The sequence below is a fragment of the Periplaneta americana genome, chromosome 6 (assembly GCF_040183065.1).
Source record: "Periplaneta americana isolate PAMFEO1 chromosome 6, P.americana_PAMFEO1_priV1, whole genome shotgun sequence".
Lineage (NCBI taxonomy): Eukaryota > Metazoa > Arthropoda > Insecta > Blattodea > Blattidae > Periplaneta > Periplaneta americana.
Genome location: NC_091122.1, coordinates 50,226,248 through 50,245,898, shown reverse-complemented (window position 1 = coordinate 50,245,898; position 19,651 = coordinate 50,226,248). Strand labels below are relative to the sequence as shown.

The 19,651-nt window shown below is 35.2% G+C and overlaps 1 protein-coding gene and 2 long non-coding RNA genes across 3 annotated transcripts in view; 2 read left to right on the top strand and 1 right to left on the bottom strand.

Moving 5' to 3' along the window:
* The window catches only part of Ube4A (Ubiquitination factor E4A), a 33,977-nt gene extending 29,747 nt beyond the window's left edge, over positions 1-4,230 (top strand). The window contains exon 9 of the mRNA XM_069828093.1: positions 3,727-4,230. Coding sequence (XP_069684194.1) covers positions 3,727-3,871 — 145 coding nt within the window. The 3' untranslated portion in view covers positions 3,872-4,230. The remainder of the gene's footprint in view (positions 1-3,726) is intronic.
* Positions 2,024-3,161, bottom strand: LOC138701328 (uncharacterized). Its single transcript, XR_011332506.1, has 2 exons — positions 2,701-3,161; positions 2,024-2,441 (listed from the first exon to the last, which is right to left on the bottom strand). It is a non-coding gene; the product is annotated as an uncharacterized lncRNA (long non-coding RNA).
* Positions 4,231-8,334: 4,104 nt separating the features above from the next.
* LOC138701320 (uncharacterized) lies at positions 8,335-13,284 on the top strand. The gene is made up of 2 exons (XR_011332502.1): positions 8,335-8,763; positions 13,147-13,284. It is a non-coding gene; the product is annotated as an uncharacterized lncRNA (long non-coding RNA).
* The last annotated feature ends 6,367 nt before the right edge of the window (positions 13,285-19,651 follow it).

The window sequence follows — 19,651 nt, the reverse complement described above, 5'->3', positions numbered from 1 at the left end:
TAAAATAACCCATTAAAAAAACGTATCTCAAAACGAAGCAGTCACTTCTTTCAGCAGTCCAGAACCAGTTCACAGATGTGCCAGAGAGAAGCACTATAGAAAATCTAAGACCTTTCCTGGTGAAAATACTTGCAAACTACTCGATAATATTGCAGGTCAGACCCTTACTGTCTTTCTTCTTCAAATGATCAAAAGAGTAATAATTTAAAAAGAGCCATTGGACTAATAATATTGTCCAGTTACTATGTGCCTGAACACACTAAATCCAGGAAATATTTCTTTGGTTGGTGTGAAAAGGCACATAAAGGTACAGTCACACGTCACTACTTTTGCAGCGATGCATTACAAAAAAACTGCGCAACTCTCGTACTGCGACGTGTGAACAACGGTGCAACCCGAAAAGTAGCGACTGCTGAACCTGCTGCTCGCTACTTTTCCATGGTGCGCGCAGCTTAAAAGTAGCGACGTGTGAACAGGGTTCTCAGGGTTGCAGCCGCAGCATTTTTGATATCGCTTTTGTTGAAACTTTTGCTGCGGTTGCGACCAGTGTTGCCACCCAAATGTGCCAATGATACTTTTATTGTTTGGATGTATTTTAATGTTAGATGTGATGAAAATAAATTATTTGTAACAGTTATTAAATGCACAACACAGTCTGAGCATATTTGCTGATGATATAATTCACTTTTTTAATTTTCTGTAGCATAGTTTCAAACAGGAGGGTTGCCAACATTGATTACGTGAATATGCTGTTGGTTATCATTTAAGTATATAGGCGTTTTTAAAAGCTTTATAGTAAAAATAATGCCAATTTCTGAATACTAGTTAGGACAGAAAAGCAAATAATAGATAAGGACGCTTTCGCATGAGTTTCTTAATAATGCGAACATAACCACAAAATGTATATTGAGAAATCAACACGGAGATGGAAACCTGCAGCATGACTGCGGCTGCAAAAGTAGCGCCTTGTGTGTGAACAGACTCGCAACCTCCAGTTGCAACTTTTGCAGCACTCGGGTTGCGCATCACGAAAAGTAGCGTGCAGCGCGCTACTTTTGGCTTACGTGTGAACATGACACGCAACTTTTGCAGCTGCAGTACAAAAGTTGCGCAGCAAAAGTAGCGACGTGTGACCGTACCTTAAGTAAAAAAAGTCGATTTTTCTGTTGTACCTAATCACGTAAGTCAAGTATTTTTTCTAATTTTTTAAATAATACAATTTCTTGTATGTTAAATTGTAAAGGGTCTTATTTTGACTAACATACATGAATTTCATTATTATACTTATATTTAGTTAAGAAAAAAGTTTCTCCTGAAAGATTCATTTTTTTTTTTTTTTTTACTTATGTGCCTTTTTCCGCCGACCAAAGATTTGTTACTGATAATTTTTAGAATCCGGTAGTTAGGTCAGTCGAATTTCAGTATGCTGTTCTGAAGTGGCTATAAGGGTTTAGAAATCTCAAAAAAATGGCTTGAACAATACAATGTATTGGCATATTATTTTTTTAAATGACACATTTCAAGTGATTTCGTCGGTATCTTATGGTCTGTTGCAATTTTACCCAGAAATTGTTCTGCCCAAGGACATGTCTTTCACTGCAAACCCAGTATTCCCCAATTTTCCCTATTTTCAACTTTCCTCATAGTCTCCACATATAATCCATATATCTTAACGAAGCTTATCATGTAATATCTTATTCTGCCCTGAACTCTTCATTATTCCTTCACTAGGCAGTTTCTTTTTCTCCATATCCACATTTCAAATGCTTCTAGTCGTTTCTTTTCACTTCAGTTGAAAGAGCATGATGTTGTAAACATGAGTTTCAGCAGTAAAACAAAAGAGAGGGAACATGAAAAAGTTAACAAGTTTATGAATTATGAGTAGGCCTCGGACTTTTAGGTCCTAAAAATCTTAAATTAGGTACCTAAAATAGGTTCTATCCCAAATCAAAATAGGTTCTAAAATTACAAAAATAGGTGAACAAAAAATGACATTATTTCATTTCCCATTACAAATTAGCCCAAACATTTGACATCATTTTATTGTACATGTCCATAATTAGAGCCAGAGTAAACAACTAACACCTTTTCTAAGTTTTCCATTGAGAAACTGCATCGCTTCTCAGATAACACCATCTTATATGCTGAAAATGAGCGTTCCACATCAACTGATGACACCAGAGCATATTTAAATGTTGGTATTAGATGCAAGGGAACAGCACATTCATGTTCAGGTGTTTTGCCAGCCAAGATGTGAGCAACTGTGCAGAGAACTGTCAATCCTGGGTTTTTTTGAAGCACTGATTTGAGTCTTTCAGAAACTTTTTCACCAACATAACCAGGAACCAAGTTGATTTTTTCTGTCACCTCTTCTATCAATTTGATTTATGCTTAGCTCCTTTAACGTGCTGAGTTAAATATGACTTTTGTTCACAACGTACCTAAAAATAACAATAAAATTTATGAAATTCATGAAATAAATTATTTTCATGAAGTATTTATGAATGAAATCTACTTAGCAAAATGCAGTAGCCCTTACGGCAAGTGTTCGTAGTTTCTTTTAACGTGAAATTTAGAAAATAAAAAGAAAATCTTTTCCGAATTATTTAGTTAGAAGCTACTCACTCATGGAGTATCGTACATTTTCGATAATTCTTAACGTAATGCTAAGTGTTACACAAATTTATAAAATTTACTCACCTCTTTATGGCACACATCACAGTGAATAATTCTTCCATCCATTGAGAAATTAGGAAATTCTTGTATCCATTGCCGAATCAGAGATAATCTGCTACTCAGTACTTTCGGTATGTTTTACTTTCCACTAAATACAATGTCTTTGCTCTGAAATCTCACACTGTAATGAATAGAGGAGACGAACTATGCTGCGATTGTTGTCAAGGCATGACTGGCATACAGAATTACACAGCGTTTCCATATTACCAACTGTAGAAATTGGAAAATGTAAAATTAAGTAAAAATAGTGTCTAACATGAAATTAGGTATTTTTAGGTTGTATAGAACCACCATTTTCGAACATATATTTCCATAATTCGTATATATACAACTTTTCTTTTGTATATATCATGAGGAACAAAATAGGTTTTTACCTAAAATCCGAGGTCTAGTTATGAGGTAAGTACTTAATTACTGCACAATGAACTGCCACAATTTTGAAAAAAAAATATATATATATATATATATATATATATATATATATATATAATTTTTTTGAAATCGTAAAAATATTTCTTTCATATAGCAGAAAGGCAATGTTTTGCACATACCAATTTTCATTATTGTACAAGATACAGTAATGGCGGAAAAAAATGTTGAGTATTTCCAAAATTTTATTGCTTGTAAGCTGTACCTAATTCCTTAAAACTGGGACTCAGTTACATTGTTTTCATGGTAGATCTACGCGACTTTAGAAATATTTTTTTTTTAAACTAGGTTTTAGTGTATTTCGAAAATAAGAAGTGTGTATACATATTATCATAATTTTGAGTATCTACTGCAAATAACAGATACATACACTTATAATCATGAAAGCGGGTTATAATTTATCAGCAGGCAGTTTATCGCTATAGGAGAAAGCAACCATATGAAGGGCAGCAGATAGTAACATTTAAAGTAACTTTTCTGTACTTCCACCACATTGTATAGTTATTTATTTGAAGAACAGCAGCATTATTCAGCTACAATGAAATGTTTTAATTATTTCAGACACCTGCTGAGTGATCAGACAGATCCTTTCAATCGCTCGCCACTCACAATGGATATGGTGAAGCCAAATGATGAGCTTCGCTTGCAAATTGAAGCCTGGATAAAGGAACGGAAGCAACAAAACAGTTCAAAGAATACAGATTAAACTGCTTTCATGTTTGTTTTGTGGTGTTTGCTAGAGTTAAAACTACAGTCTGATTCAGTCTGTTTTCTTGCAGTGTTGTATCTTTCAGATTGTTAATCGAAATTTCCTGCACCTCTATGATCTACTCTCAGCACGAAATGGGTTGTTTTTCAGATTTAAGTAATATTTGAAAAGAGTGTACTATTGCAGATAGAATCTATTGTACAGATAATATTTTATGTGGACAGAAATTTCCAGATTTGTATAATGTATATTGTAGATCACATCTTGATACTGTTGATTTGCATTCTGATGTTAAAGAATTCAGAAGAAATAACTTGTGATAAATGTCAGGGTAAATAAAAGGTTATGTTATAAAATGCCTTGTGTTGTGTCATTATTAACAGAAATTTACAGTCTTAGACAGGGCCACCAAGAAGGGGGGGGGACAAAGGTGTCAGGTGCATATGGGCCCATGAGCAATAAGGTCCCGTCAGATTAAGCGAGTCTGATTACTTTTTATTATCATGAATTAGTGCTGTTTATGATTAGGTTTTTCTCCGGAGCAGTTGTTTGCGAGCTTTCATTCGGAGTTCTCCGGTTACCTCCGATTGATGCAGCGCAGGTTGTATATGTGCTGTGGCACAGACATACACTTTCCGCTGAGCATTCCTTTAATCGGATCAGGTAGTGATTCGAGTCCGCTGACGTCTGCGTATCTTTTAAAATAAGTTGTAATTTGTTGTTGTATATTCTCTCTTTTATGTTTATCTCTCTCTCTTTCTTCGGCTTTTTTTTTTCTTGTTTTGCTTGAAGTGCTGCGTTAGCTGACAGATTTTTTTTTTTAGTTTTGAAATTCATAGTATATGTGGAAAGACGTATTAGTTTTATGTCATTGATCAAATTAATAACATTAAATCTAATTGCAAAACTAACTCAGAAGTAAAGCTTTTCAGTAGCTAATGTAAACATTTATGCTGTAGTTCTCCCGGAAACACTCGTTTATTCGCAGACAGTTTCTGTCACTTATTATTCTAATTGGTTTATTTTAACGTAAAAATATTAAGGGAGTTTAAGAATGGAACAAAAGAAACGTGTGGTATCAGTAGGTTAAAGTTTATTGTCCAAAATAATTTATTCATATTCTTCACCGGACAGGATTGTGATCATTGTGTTAAAGGGTATTTGAACTACCTCTTCTGAAACGCGTCTCTCTTTCCCTGCAATAAAAATATAAGAGGATATCAACATAAGGATAATTGTAATTATATTATTATCATCACACGTTTCTTTAGTTTCATTCAGAAACTCAATATTTTAATCTAAACAGCAAAATATAACTCAAGTTGTCTTTTAAATATTTCATATATTTTTTATTACCTCGAAAGTTACGTTTTAGAGAAATTTCAAGATTTTTTCTATACTTTGGGTCTTGGGAACAATAGTACTAAAAAAATGTAAATAGAAATCGAATCAAACGCTTTGCGTAATTGTTTTTGTCAGCGCTTTCATCAAGTCCGCGACTGTGCGATCGCTTCAAATGGTCTAACAAATTCGAAGTTCCACCACCCTTAGAGTAAATTCGCTCAAAAAGTTTACAGCGTACGACTTTATTATTATCTTCAACGAAATTAAAGAATTTCCATGCGATGGATATCCGATTTGGTGCCATTTTATTCCACTCACAACTACTGTCAGTCCGTACGCGCCGGTCGTCCTTAAGCTAACTGTCACTTCGCTCCGAACCACTGTATCGCTCTGTATGTCCCCTGTTCCACCTACGGTAATACCGGAGATCACCGGTGGAGAGCTTCATTCGTAATCTCCGATTCCTCCGCGGTAGTAGTCACTCCGATGAGCAGCACTATCACGAATAATTATTCACAGATACATAACGGTACTATAAAATTTTGTAAGAACATCTCTTACATGAATCTGACATATTAACCAACAATAATACAATTAATACAAATTACCACTTCATTATGCAAATGTTTAACTTTTATATAATAGAATATCGGTTTCCCACGTTAACAATCATCGACACGACACTTGAGGGCTCCAGGATTTGTCTGAAATATGTTCCCATCGCTTGTACCAAACACGTTCAATTGGCTTGTCCTCTTAACTACCAACCCCTGCCGGCCCACCGCAATTGCCTATGCTAGTGGACTCTCCGAAATCCAAGCCGCAGGATTACGTTTCCTTTTCAGTAGGGCCTACATAGTATGTTTCGTGACGAAACTTTCGTCTTTTCGTAAATTCTGTTCATTAGTGTTACCAGTGAACAATGGACAAGTCGAAGCAAGTCGGGAGCTGAGAAGCGCAAGGAGAGACAGAAAAATTGGAAGATATTAAGAAAGGGAGTAGAACTTTGTTTGACGTTGGTGTGAAATTGACCGACTTTGGAAAACTGAAAAGTAGCAGACAAATTGTGTCATTGAATGTGTTGTTCGAAAACAAGAGCCTTTCCAAAAACAGTATTACAGTATTTTCAAAACTCAAGAATGGAGAATGTGTTCCCAGAGACTGGCTAGTGTGGAGTGAAACAAATCAGGGAAAATAGTGCAGTGAGGGATTTGTTACACTCCACACTAGCCAGTCTCTGGGAACACATTCTTCATTCTTGAGTTGAAAATAATACTGTAAAGGCTCTTGTTCCGTCACTTAAAAGGTTATTAGGCAGTTTGGAGGTACTTTTTCTAACAACACATTCAATGACACAATTTGTCTGCCACATTTTAGTTTTCGAAGGTCACATGTTATTTGCCATGACTCAGAGTTGGGAACTGGTGTGTGTAAATTTGTTTCACTTGCACATATTAACACGTCATTTTTATTATTGTTTGCTTGTTCTGATTCAATACTACTGTTATCAGATTTTTTTTCTAGACAGCCACAGCCATCAGTATTCACTTCTAAGTGTGAACTGTCTTCATTTTTGACAACCTCAACAGACGAGCTTGAGATTGGTTCATTTTCTGCACCTTCACTAGCAACGTTCAAATTTCACACCAATTCAAACAAAATGAAGGAAATAAAAATGTATTCAGAGTAACAATGTGTCAAGAAACACTGAGTAACCTTGGCCTCCTTAGTTTGGAGAGTGATCTTGCTAGTTCTTTAAATTTTGATGATATAATTGATGATTTTGCATCAATGAAGTCAAGGAGAGTTGTTGTTGTTGGCCTGCAAGTCAGAAATTACAGCTGTTTAAGAATAGTGTTTTATGAAAACGAAACGAAACAAACGACAATGAAAAGACGAAGTTTCGTCACGAAACCTACTATATAGGCCTACTGAAAAAGAAGCGCGATGAATATAATATATTGTGCTAATGTGAAGTTTTGCTAAAAGTTTTCAATGTAACAAAAGTGTATATTTTTAGATTCGTATCTATTTATATAGGGTTATCTTTTATTTATATTTGCAAATAATTATTATGGCCAGAATAATTGGTAACTTTTTTTTTCAACGGGGCCTGAGCACAATATTGCACAGAGCCCCATAAATCCAGTCAGCGGTCCTGGTCTTAGACATTCAAAATGGCCGATCTCGTGTAATGTAAATTTGTCTAAGTGCAGCTTCAGACAGCGCCAGGTTTAATTATTTATTTATTCTGATGTAGTTAAGGCCATCAGGCCTTCTCTTCCACACCACCAGAAATACAAATACAATAATATAAATAAAAAGAAGAATCACACTATAAACAAAGTAAAGTCACACAAAAATATACACAGGTTGCAGTCACACAAACTTTGAGTGATTAAGTATCATAATTAATTATATCCTAATTAATTAACGAACATAACAAACTTGCAATTTTAATCTAGAGTAAAAGAAAAGTTTCGTCAAACAGTTTATTATGCTCTTTGTGTTAAATTTTTTTTTGATGTACCGGTATCATTTTTCAACATAAAATGTTTATGCTCGAGTGTTACAAAGTTGTGCACCCTGTCTCTCCTAGTCCCGAGGTAGAAATTTTACTTGAAAATTTCTGACCCTGCCGGGAATCGAACCCGGGTCAGCTAGTCTGGAGCTATACTAAATATTTACAGTGGAATCACTGTGTTTCATCTGAATGGTCTGTTGCTAAGCAACTCACTTCAGAATTAAGTGATGTAACTCACTGCTGTCGCTGAGCAACTAGCGTCAAAATGACACTTGTGATGAAGTCCGATAGTCCCTGACGTCATTAGGTAACGAATTCCAGAGGCGAGGTACTTCTACAGTATAGGAGGATGAATATAAAGACGTTCTGTGATGAGGAATAGAAAGAAGAGTTGTAAGAAATTGGAAGCATAATAGCAGGTAATTCGGAGTAGAAGTATGCATGATACTTAAATAGGAAAGACAGTGAATGTATTGTTCTTCGTTCCTTCAGATGCACCCGTGAAAGAAACTGGAAGAAAGGTGGTCAAATTTACAACTTCTAAACACTAGGTTGTGCACCAATATACCTGGGTTAAATCCCAAATCGTGTCAAAATAGTGTGACGTAACTCACGAAGCATCAGATGTCAGGTTGAAAATCTCAAACGAAACGTAAAATAATCATTTTTCATATGCTAAACACGTTTTGTTTAACAATCCAACAAAGGTATAGTTCTCAAATAATCCATCGTGATCGATGGTCAGCATAAGTAGTACTTCCAACTACACAGAGATAGCGCTTGTGGTTAAACTATTAACGGAGCTTACTTTTCATGCTTGAGTATCTCATTTGAGTACGAATCCTTTGGGAGTTTCAGTAATAAAAAAAACAGTGATCACTCTGATCAGAAATACATAATTTTCCTACAAACTACTGTATGCTTGACGCCAATTTGTTACTTAGTAAACGTAATACTAGATGACATTTTTGACAACTTTGGAAAAAATGTCAAGTAATGTAACCTGCATCAGACGTGAATGGTGATTATGTTGGCTTCCCTGTTAACGAAATGTATACGGTGATGAACTTATTTTTATGAAGAAAGAAATTCAGTGTTCTATTTCGTAGTCTGTTTTGACATTTGAAGTTTATAACAATGTTATGCGCCGACTTTGGATTTTATACTATGTGCACAAACAAAACACAGAAAATCTGTAAACGGACTGACAGAAACTGAAGAAAAAAATCTGAACGCACATTTAGTGTAATTGACAATAGTTGAAGTGTGATACCCGTTGCAAGTAAAGTGTCTTGATTGTTTAGAAATTGGAGAATTCGGCATTATATTGATATTGTAATATTCCAAAGATGGGGAGCACTGATAAAGCAGTTATAACCGGTTTTATATGCCGACTTTGTTCGAAGATGAATCGCTTTGTTATTCATATTTATGGAGAAGAGGGGGAGAGAATGCGATTAGCAGAGAAAATTAATGCATATTTGCCAATAACGGTTTGTTTCTTCTATATATTTAAATATATGCAAAATAGTGTATTATTTTACATTATATCTATTGTATTTACCCATTTAGCATTATGCCTGTGCATCGTTATGCAATTTAATTATTGTGGTATCCACCGGTATTGCTTTCCCTTCAATTAAAGAGTTTGTAAATGCATATTATGCACCTCGTCTGAGACTGCAGTATTATGCCGGATCAAGTTCACAATTACTCTAGTGTTAGGCAGAGAATTTTAAATTTGATTTATATATCGTAATACAATATACTGACTCACTTTAAACTGCTTACAAAGTTTTATACAAGCAACATTTTAGAGAAGTTAAATGTAATTCTATCACTAATGTTGTCTGTCACTGTTATATAATTTGAATCCAGTACTCATGAATGTTGAATGTAGTATCATAAATGAAAATAACTGTAGTGTCATAGGCAACTCGAATACTGACATGCATTTAATTTGGATTACAGTAGGCCAATATATTTAACAAAATTCAAAGATATTTACTTATAGCTAGCTTTTACTAACTAGTTTGTAGTTTCTTATGACCTTTTGCGTTAATTACATACTTTGTAATTCATATACTGTACAATACATTTTATTACATACCGACATAAGTTCCATAGGATGGAATAGAACCTTGGGGAAGGCCGAGACGTAGATGGGAAAATATTAAAATGGATTTGAGGGAGGTGGGATATGATGGTAGAGACTGGATTATTCTAGTTCAGGATAGGGACCGATGATGGGCTTATGTGAGGGTGGCAACGAACTTCCAGGTTGCTTAAAAGCTATAAGTAGGCCTAAGTCAGTAAGGATGGAATTAAGGTTAGCTCTACATTATGTCCACAAGAACATTACATCTATAGCTGGTAGCTGACAAGAGATAGAAGTACAGCCTTACTAGTGTAGTGAATATGTTTTATGTTACGTCATAACTGCAGTAATGGGAAATGGTCTAAAGAATACCCAAATTTTCTGCACTATGTACTGTGGAACATTTTCCTAAACTTTTGGGGTTGACACAGTTGAAAGCTCGGCTCGTGGCCTGTTCAGGCTCATCAGTGGATTGGTAGTGCTGCTGTGCAACATTCCCCTTTATTTAGCCCCAAAGGAAACTGTTACACGTGGAAAGGTCTGGACTTCGAGGTGGCCATACATGTGGAGTCCTGGTTACCCTTGTTCGATTCAACAATCACGAAACACCTCACTCACATATTCCCTTCTGATGATGGTGCTCCAGTATGTTGGAACCATACTACAACTATAATGCCAATCGTTTCCATTTGTGGCATAAACCAGTTTTGGGCTAAACTAGCGCTGAGTTAGTTCCCTTCGTACTTCGCTAAATACACCTTGCATACACGAATCTGTCACAGATAAGGCTTGGTTAGTTTAGGCTTTTGTTATGCATATACGATCAACTGCATCTTCACAAAAAAAAATCCCATTAAATATTAAGCACAAGAACTCCATTTCATAATTACAATTAACAAACACATGAAACGAATTATTTTTGCACCAAAAACGGATTTCCCTGGACCAAATGATTGTATTTTAATTGTTTGAATGCAACAGAAGCCACAAGTCTTGCTAAAGAATCTGTAACACATTAAGTTTGGTTAGTTTAGGCTTTTGTTATGCGTTGCATATACGATCAACTGCATCTCCACAAAATATCCCTTTTAAATTGAACGATTTTTACTTCAGAAATCACTGGAACTAACTCAGCACTAATTTCACCCAATTTTGTAGCATGTCTGGATAACTTATCTGATTAGCAGGACCATCAATGAAATACAGTTCGAACAAATATTGACTGTTAATTCCAGTCCATATCATGACATGTGTGGATGATTATGTAATTCTTCAACATAATACAGGTTTTCCTTGGACCAGAATACAATGTTCCGTGAACAACAGCTGTGATTTATAGCACATTCGTCATTAAAGATGACATTTCCACTTGTCAGATGTCTAAATCATCCTTGTACATGCATCCCCTCTGCGGTTTAAATCGATGTCTGATAACTCCTGAATGGATAAGCCTACTGGGCTATTTGAGGTCCATCTTCATGTCCTTGAGCATTGTTAATCGTGGTATTTCAAGTTCCACTGATTGTTTACAAATTGTCTTTTATAGTGACCTGACAACAGATTCCTCAACTTTTTCGCATGTTTGCCCTCTGGTTGATAGCCTTTCAGATTGTGGTTTAGGCTATCTTTTAAGTTTCCTGTACCTAGAGTTTATGCTGTCAGTGCAGAAGAGCCTGTTTTGGAAGGCCTTCTCTGTTGGACTAACCTAGCTTTAGCCCTCAGTGACTTGGAAAAGCATCCGACAGAAACTAGCCTATATGGATTCTGCAGTATGTTTCACTGAGACACATTTTAATTACCGGTAATCAAACTAGTTTTTTGGGGATACAAAATTCAATAAGAATATTATATAAAAACTTCTCTCTTAACCGAGTAATTAAATCTATGAATCTGTTACATAAAATGTAATGTACGTTTATGGCCTTATTAGTTGCTGTAATGTCATTTTCAAAGCTGTGGTGCACAGGGTTTTTACTGTAATTTCCTGTAACTTTAATTTTTTTGCTTCATTCTCATACCTAAAAGTTACAGGATCTTCGGAACTATTAATGCTATGCATGATATTTCGCACATATTCTTTAGACTATATTTTCCTGTAACATAAAGTTGGACCACCGGCGTGGCTCAGTTAAGGCGCTTGCCTGCTGGTCTGAAGTTGCGCTCAGGTGCGGGTTCGATCCCCGCTTGGGCTGACTATTTGGTTGGGTTTTTTCCGAGGTTTCCCCCAACCGTCAGGTGAATTCCAGGTAATCTATGGTTAATCCTCGCCAAATACCATCTCGCTATCACCAATCTCATCGACGCTAAATAACTAGTAGTTGATACAGCATCATTAAATAACCAACTTAAAAAAAAATGTTGTTGTTTTCTAATGCCAGGCGTTTGACAATAAAGTCATTTGACCTCTTGCACTACAATATTTTTCAAAGATATCATAACCAGCCAATGAAGCACAGATTTTGAGGTGTTCCGAATCCATTTCTTGATTTGAGTTGCACAGTGGGCAGTTACGGGATTGATATATTCCAATTCTGTGCAGGCGTTCAGCCAAACAATCATGGCCTGTTGCCAATCTAAATGCAGCTACGGACGATTTTCATGGTAAATCGGGAATTAATTTTGAGCTTGTGCCTTATTATAACCGCAGAAATAAAATAAAATATAAAAAAATATATAAATTTGTTATTTTGTTGCATTTGAAAAATATTATTCGATATTTCTATAAAAGTGTCTAAAATTCATTCTTGTAATGTAGGCCTAATTGTTTAACTTAAAATCTTGAAAGGCAATATCAAAATTATGCACCTCAGACATTTTAAAGAATGTTGTTGTTGTTGTTGTTTTCTAATGCCAGGCGTTTGACAATAAAATCATTTGACATCTTGCACTCCAATATTTTTCAAAGATGTTGTCATGATCAGCCACTGACGCACAGATTTTGAGGTGTTCTGATTTCCATTTCTTGATTTGAGTTGCACAATGGGCAGTTAGGGGACTGTACTTAGGAGTGAAATGTCAAAGATTTTGAATTTAGGCTATTTCAAAAATGGCTGACAAGTGAGGTATATCCATTTTAGTGTATTACTGTATCCTGGGCCCCAAAATTTTTTTTTTTTTTTCCAAAATTAATTTCGAATTTAAGTTGTTGCTACAACGATATTTCTACATACAAAAAATGAAAAATGTGCATCGATTAGGAAACAATTTAGAATTATACCATCTTCATCCCTTAATTTAATGAAAAGCACGAATTTTAATTTTTTTACACATGTTACAATGTCGGAGTCATAACATTTTGTCTTCCAGATTAACATTAATGATCCTCTACCAAAAACAGTGTGCTTGCCATGTATTGACCGCTTGGAAGCACATCATGAATTGATGGAACAGTTTACTTGGGCGAGACAACGTTTGGCAGAGGCAAAAGCGGCAGAAAATATACAAGTACTATATTGCTATTACTTATATATTTGTAAAACTTATGAGTAGCTTATGTCAAAGGTTTTCTGTACAGACCTCTTCCTTTTTTCCAGAAAACAGTTGATTCTAGTCAAGCTAGAGATGGTAGTTACAGTCATCCTGGGTGCAGTTCATCCACACAAGGACAAAATGCAACTGAAATGGACACTAGAACACACGAGTAGGAATTAAAGAACCTTGCCAAAGTACAGAGATATATTGGACCAAAATGCTCAGAATGTATTTCATGTCTAAAGACAAGCAGGGAAAGTAAGAAGGAATCGATTAGACAAGATTCTTCAAGAATAAACATAGACATAGAAGAAAATAATGTACGTGATCCGCACAGATGATTTTACGAGCATTCATATCACAAAACAAATTGTTTTGTTACATATTTATGTGCTTTATGTAATAGGTTTTACATTTATTTGTTATTTTTCTATTTAATTTTTCTAGAATTATATGATAGAAGTCAGCATATTACTCAAAACTGATTTTCTTGTACCTTGCTAAAGCAGGACATACTCGGTGAATGAATGAATGAAATATTGCTCCTACGTTTGATGTATAACAGGTTTTTTAAGAAAGACATACGTGGAAGTGTATCATGAATATTGTCATGTAATGTTATTGTTGTGGATAAAGTGAATGAACTTTTTTATTTACTGATATATACATATGACTACTAATAAATTTCACATTTATTAAAGAGTACCTTATGAATGTCACATGTAACTTAAGATTTGTAAAGTAGCAATGCATTTTCCTTAATTCATAAAATAAGAAGGACTATATTATAATGATATAAAAGACGTGTGTGATGATATACATCAAGTTGTTTCAAGAAACAACGTTTTCATTTCGAACTTTCTTGGTCGCAATGTTAAATTTCAGCTCCAAGAGATTTGAAGTCGCCCTCAGACTGAATGAAGATAATTTTTATGTTGCAATTGTATGAAAATATGTATTTATGTAATGAAGCCTTTGAACTACAGATGCTATTTATAATCAAAGAAATGATATAGCTGTAATGCAAAAATAATTAAAAAGACAAAAGCAGGGGAAACAACCGTACTTTAAGACAATCTTTCCCATACCTGCTCTGATCAACACAGATTTTACAGCATCTGTCAGAGGTCGACCTCCATAACGTTTTGTAGGAGATGTTACCAGCGAATAGGGATTATAAAGAATGGACACTGAGCGAATTTTCCTGTGTTTTGTTTCTCTGTGCGCCAGCGTATAGTTCCACTTTCAAGCGCTAGAGGTTAGTGTAATCGAGCATACGCTAAGATAATAATTGAGAATAGAGTTGAGACACAGGATCCAAACATCGCCTTCCTTATTGCATAATTCAGTAATGCTTTGCTTCAAATAAATTCAAGTTAATAGCTTTTCCTTATTTCTCTGTAACAAATTAGTTGTAATAATAATATTTTATATTTCAGATATCATAAATTATATTATAAAATAATATAATACATTATAAAATTAAGTATCGAATTCATTTAATATTTGTATATAATATAATATAGGTATATGGTTTTACTTCTCATAAGAGTTTTGTTTTTCCATTTTCAGCACTATCAAATCATGACATATTTTAATTGTTGTTTGGGGTCAATGTCTCAACTCTCATTATAAAGGAACTCTATTGAGTCTAAATTATTTTATGGATCCAATTTATTTTATTTGAGTACATAATGTACCTAGATGTATTAATTATATGTGTTATATTTCCGCTGTGTCGACTGCTAGCTGGTGTGATGTCAGCGCCAACTCTAGGGAGAAAGCAGAATCTCACGCTTCTGGCTTGAAGGTCATTGAAATCAGTCCGGCTACATCAAAGGTACCAAAGCGAAGTGTCCATTCTTTATAATCCCTATTCACTGATGTTACCTCATTGTGATGCAATCAGTCATTTCTGTTAGATGAAGAAAAATAATTGTATGAATCTTTATGCTTCTACAGTATTATTCTGTCGAAGATTCTGTATATTTGTATTGTATTTGTATTATATTGTTGAAGGAATGATCTGTATTTCGAAGCTGCTTACTAGCTCAGTTTGTTTCAGACTTGCCACTGTAGTCTGAACAAGGACAATCTACTCGTAAAGGATGTACTCAGGGCACTCAAAACAGCAATGATGAAAATTTATGTAAAGGCAGATTTAATTAATGTGGATAACTCCAGAGTCAATAGATTTATATACTTATTATTTATTTTCTGCCAATTGCAGGTGGTTAAAAAAGAGGAACTGAGTGCAAGGGTCACTTTTAAAGTAATGCATTATACATTATATTTTTAAGTCTCTTTTTGTTTTACAATCCTGCTTTTTACACAACGTGTAGATGCATCTTTCAGGAATAAAATGTAATTTTTCCTTACTGTTGCTTAGCTGTAAAATCAACATTTTATAGGATGGGTTAGAAACTTCATGAATTAAAATAAACCTACCAACTTTTAATGAAAGTGTGACTAAATCCTAAATTATCGGTATCTCTTGTATTTGTTCATATATATGATGTTTGGGTAGCTCATTTGATAGAGCAAGGACTGGGTGATGGCAGGAATTTCCTCGTTACCAAAACTTCCAGACAGTGGCGACTCATGATATTTTTTGTATGTAGGATATGAGATTGACGACTGATGACCAAGACAGAAACTAATATTAATAATAATAATAATATAATATTAGTAATAATAATAATAATAGTATTAATATTAATAATAGCATGCAAAATCAATATGAGTAGGCCTATGTTAGTTTTTGACTTGCCATTCTGGAACTCGCAATTTATTTTGATTCTCCTTCCGTTTTTAGTTGCGAAGATGGCTCCTAACCTATTGTACTGCCCAATATTTACCGATGCTCCATTGTACGTTTGTGCAATTAATTTCTTGCTACAGTTAAATTCTTCTAAATGATAAAATAAAACTTCAGATATTCTTTCGGCTGCCCTGTCATCTGAAAGTCCTGTTAATTCTTGTATTTATTGTAACTTATTTTATTTAACTTTATGTAATTTTGTTTTTTGTTCATTTTAATTTTTATATTATTTTAAATTATTTATTATTTCGTTTATTTTATTCTTTTAAAATAACCAATGAACTGCATTTAAGGAGACTATAAGGGTACTTGAAAATTCTTATCACTCAGAAAGAAGGGTCGTAGTATTAGGATACGCGGTCATATCCTCAAGCACTGTTAATCTCAAGCCATACCCCTCCCTCTGTACGCTCCCTGTCCACTAACTTCACTGCTAGAAAAGAACCGTTTGCTGTAAGATATTTGGATCAATCAATCAATCTTCTTAATGTATCCAGTTGTTTGCTGACAACATAAAGTCCACTGTAGTATATTCAGTTGTTGTTTTTCACGAGAAATGAGGGGTATTTTGATCGGTGTTCATTATAGATGCCTGTTGCTAGTAGCCAGAGGTGGGGTGTAGTCAATATATACTGCAGGGCTGTGTCTTCTGCAACTGGTACTGATGATCTTAATTTATTTCTTTTGTGGTTTATGGATGGACAGTATAGAAGAATGTGTTCCAGATCTTCATCATGATTATTACACCACAGACAAGTAGGATTACCAGAAATGTGAAATCGGTGTAGGTACAATTGAGTGATAATGTGACCTGTTCTGGCTATTGTTAAAAATGTTTGGACATGTCTGGGCAAGTTTTTGTACATTTCCAGGTCATTTGGTTTCTTTTGTACAGACTGTAAAATTTTTCCTTTGTCAGAAGAGAGCCAATTGTTGATCCATAGGTTTGTAAAATGAGACTTTACTGAAGCAAAAGCATTGGATAGAGATATCACTTGAAGAGGTCTTGGTTGCAAATATGTTGCCTGTTTTGCAATATTATCGACTTTCTCGTTTCCAGATATACTAAGATATTTGGATGGTTCCTCGGAAATTATTTTTGAGCTGTGCAGTGGCTACAACTTACGATGGAAAGTGGAAGCTTAAAGGAAATTATATTGGAATGCATTGAAAATCAAAATCCGTAATTAAAATTTTTTCTATCCTCAGAGGCACGAAATTAAACTGTAGGATCATCCTCATATCTTTCATGGAGGAATCACCATTGCTTTCAAAACAGTCTCATGTCAGCTGAGGCACTTGCAGTGTCTAGTTACATAGAGAGCTTGCTATCGGTGATGAGCTGGACAGTATTGGTAATTCAACACACCACAAACTACAGTAGGCTTAATTTTCCTCTTCAAATGTTCTATTTCTTGTCTCAAAATTTGAATCTTCCCACTGGTCCCCCTCTGTGTTTAACTTAACTCTTTCAATATTCTGTCTGTTGTTACTTGTTTCATTATTACTTGTTCTTTCTTCATTATTTATAGCTCCTATATTCCGAGCTATTAATTCTTTCGCTCTGTTAATATTTCCTGTTGTTCACTCCTATACATTTTCAACTTCTTGTATGGAATCTCCTTCCGTAACGTTTCACTGAGGATAATACCCCTTCCTACTTGCAACACTCAACTCATATCTATCCACATCCAAAGCTTATTGACAACTGCGACAATCTACATATAAAGACAGTAAAATTAATGTTTACTGTGAAATAATTTTTAATTTTTCAGTAAGGATTGTATTACATTTCATACTTAATGCTTCACAAGAAATGATTGTTACAAGAAATCCATTCTTCAGAAAAGTATTGTACGAGTGACTGATTTATACGAGGTTGGACCCAAAAGTAACCGGAACCGAACTGTTGCACGTGCATGCTTTGTAATTACGAGTTGTGCTGTTAGGTGGTGTTAGTTTGGAGTCTCCTGCGACTGTTAGTGAGCTGGCATCAGTCTGAGTCAAGTGGTTTGTTTGTGGTGCTGTGTTGTTTGCGTTCCTGTTTCAATCATTTGGTGATTAGTGAGATGCCCGACCACAAGGAACAAAGAATTTGTGTGAAATTTTGTTTTCTGTTAGGGAAAACTGCAGCCGAGACTGTTGGGATGCTTCAGCAAGCCTTTAATGATGATGCTTTGGGGAAATCACAGGTCTACAAATGGTTTCCCCATTTCAAATCTGGCAACATGTCAACTGAAGACATGCCTTGGGCATCCTTCGACAGGAAGAAATGACGAAAACATTGCCAAAATCGAAGTGCAATTAATGAAGATCGTCGAAAGACCATTGACGAAGTTTCTGAGCAAATGAACCTGTCATGAAGCACGGTCCAGCGAATTTTAACCGAAGATTTGCACATGAAACGGATGTCTGCAAAATTTGTTCCTCGCTTGCTCACAGATGACTAAAGAGAAAACTACGTGAGAGTTTGCCGCAACTTGAAGAGTGAAGTGCAGAATGATCTAAATTTTCTTGAAAGAATTGTGACTGGGGATGAGTCTTGGTGCTATGGGTACGATCCAGAATCAAAGCAAGCATTGAACCAGTGGAAAGCTCCAAATTCACCACAACCCAAGAAAGCACATCAAGTGCGATCCAATGTGAAAACAATGTTGATTTGTTTTTTTTATGTGAATGGCATTGTCCACAAAGAGTTCGTTCCACCAGGACAAACAGTGAACCAACATTTCTATTTGGATGTGTTACGAAGATTACGAGAGAGAGTGCGACGAAATGGGAACTGGTTGCTTCAACACGACAATGCTCCAGCCCACACAGCTCTGATAGTCCGACAGTTTTTGGCAAACAACAACATGGTGCTTGTGCCTCATCCACCCTACCCACCTGATCTGGCTCCATTGGACTTCTTTTGTTTCCACGGATGAAGAAATGTCTGAAAGAAAGCAATTCAGTGATGTGGATGACGTCAAAGAAAACACGCTAATGGCTTTGAACAGTATCCTGCCTCAAGAGTTCCAGCACTGTTTTCAGCAGTGGCAAAAGCATTGGGACAAGTGCATTAATGCACATGGACAATACTTTGAAGGGGACGAAAGTACTGCGAATGTAGAACATTCCAGTTATTTTTGGGTCCCCCCCCCTCTTGTAATAAAATATTAGATGAACGTATTTTGTAAGGAGTACATTTTCAATTATTTTGTTAAATTTATTCTTTACTTCATTTTCAATAATACTATTTAATTTGATTTAATTGTATGGTTTTAATTTGTTCAGAGATGGAGAACTACATACTCGGTTTTTTTCTTTCTTTTTTTTTTTTCCTGGAAAAACTATCTATAAATATACAGATACGGTATTTCTTTGACACAAAACGTGCAGCTATTTAGTCATGATTAATTAAAGTTGGCCACTGAGAGGTGAGTGCAAAAAATGACACTATTTCAAGTTCACATGGAGCCTGTAGTATTGCCAGTCCTTAACTCCTACTTCATGCTTAAAGATTTCTGTTCTAATTGA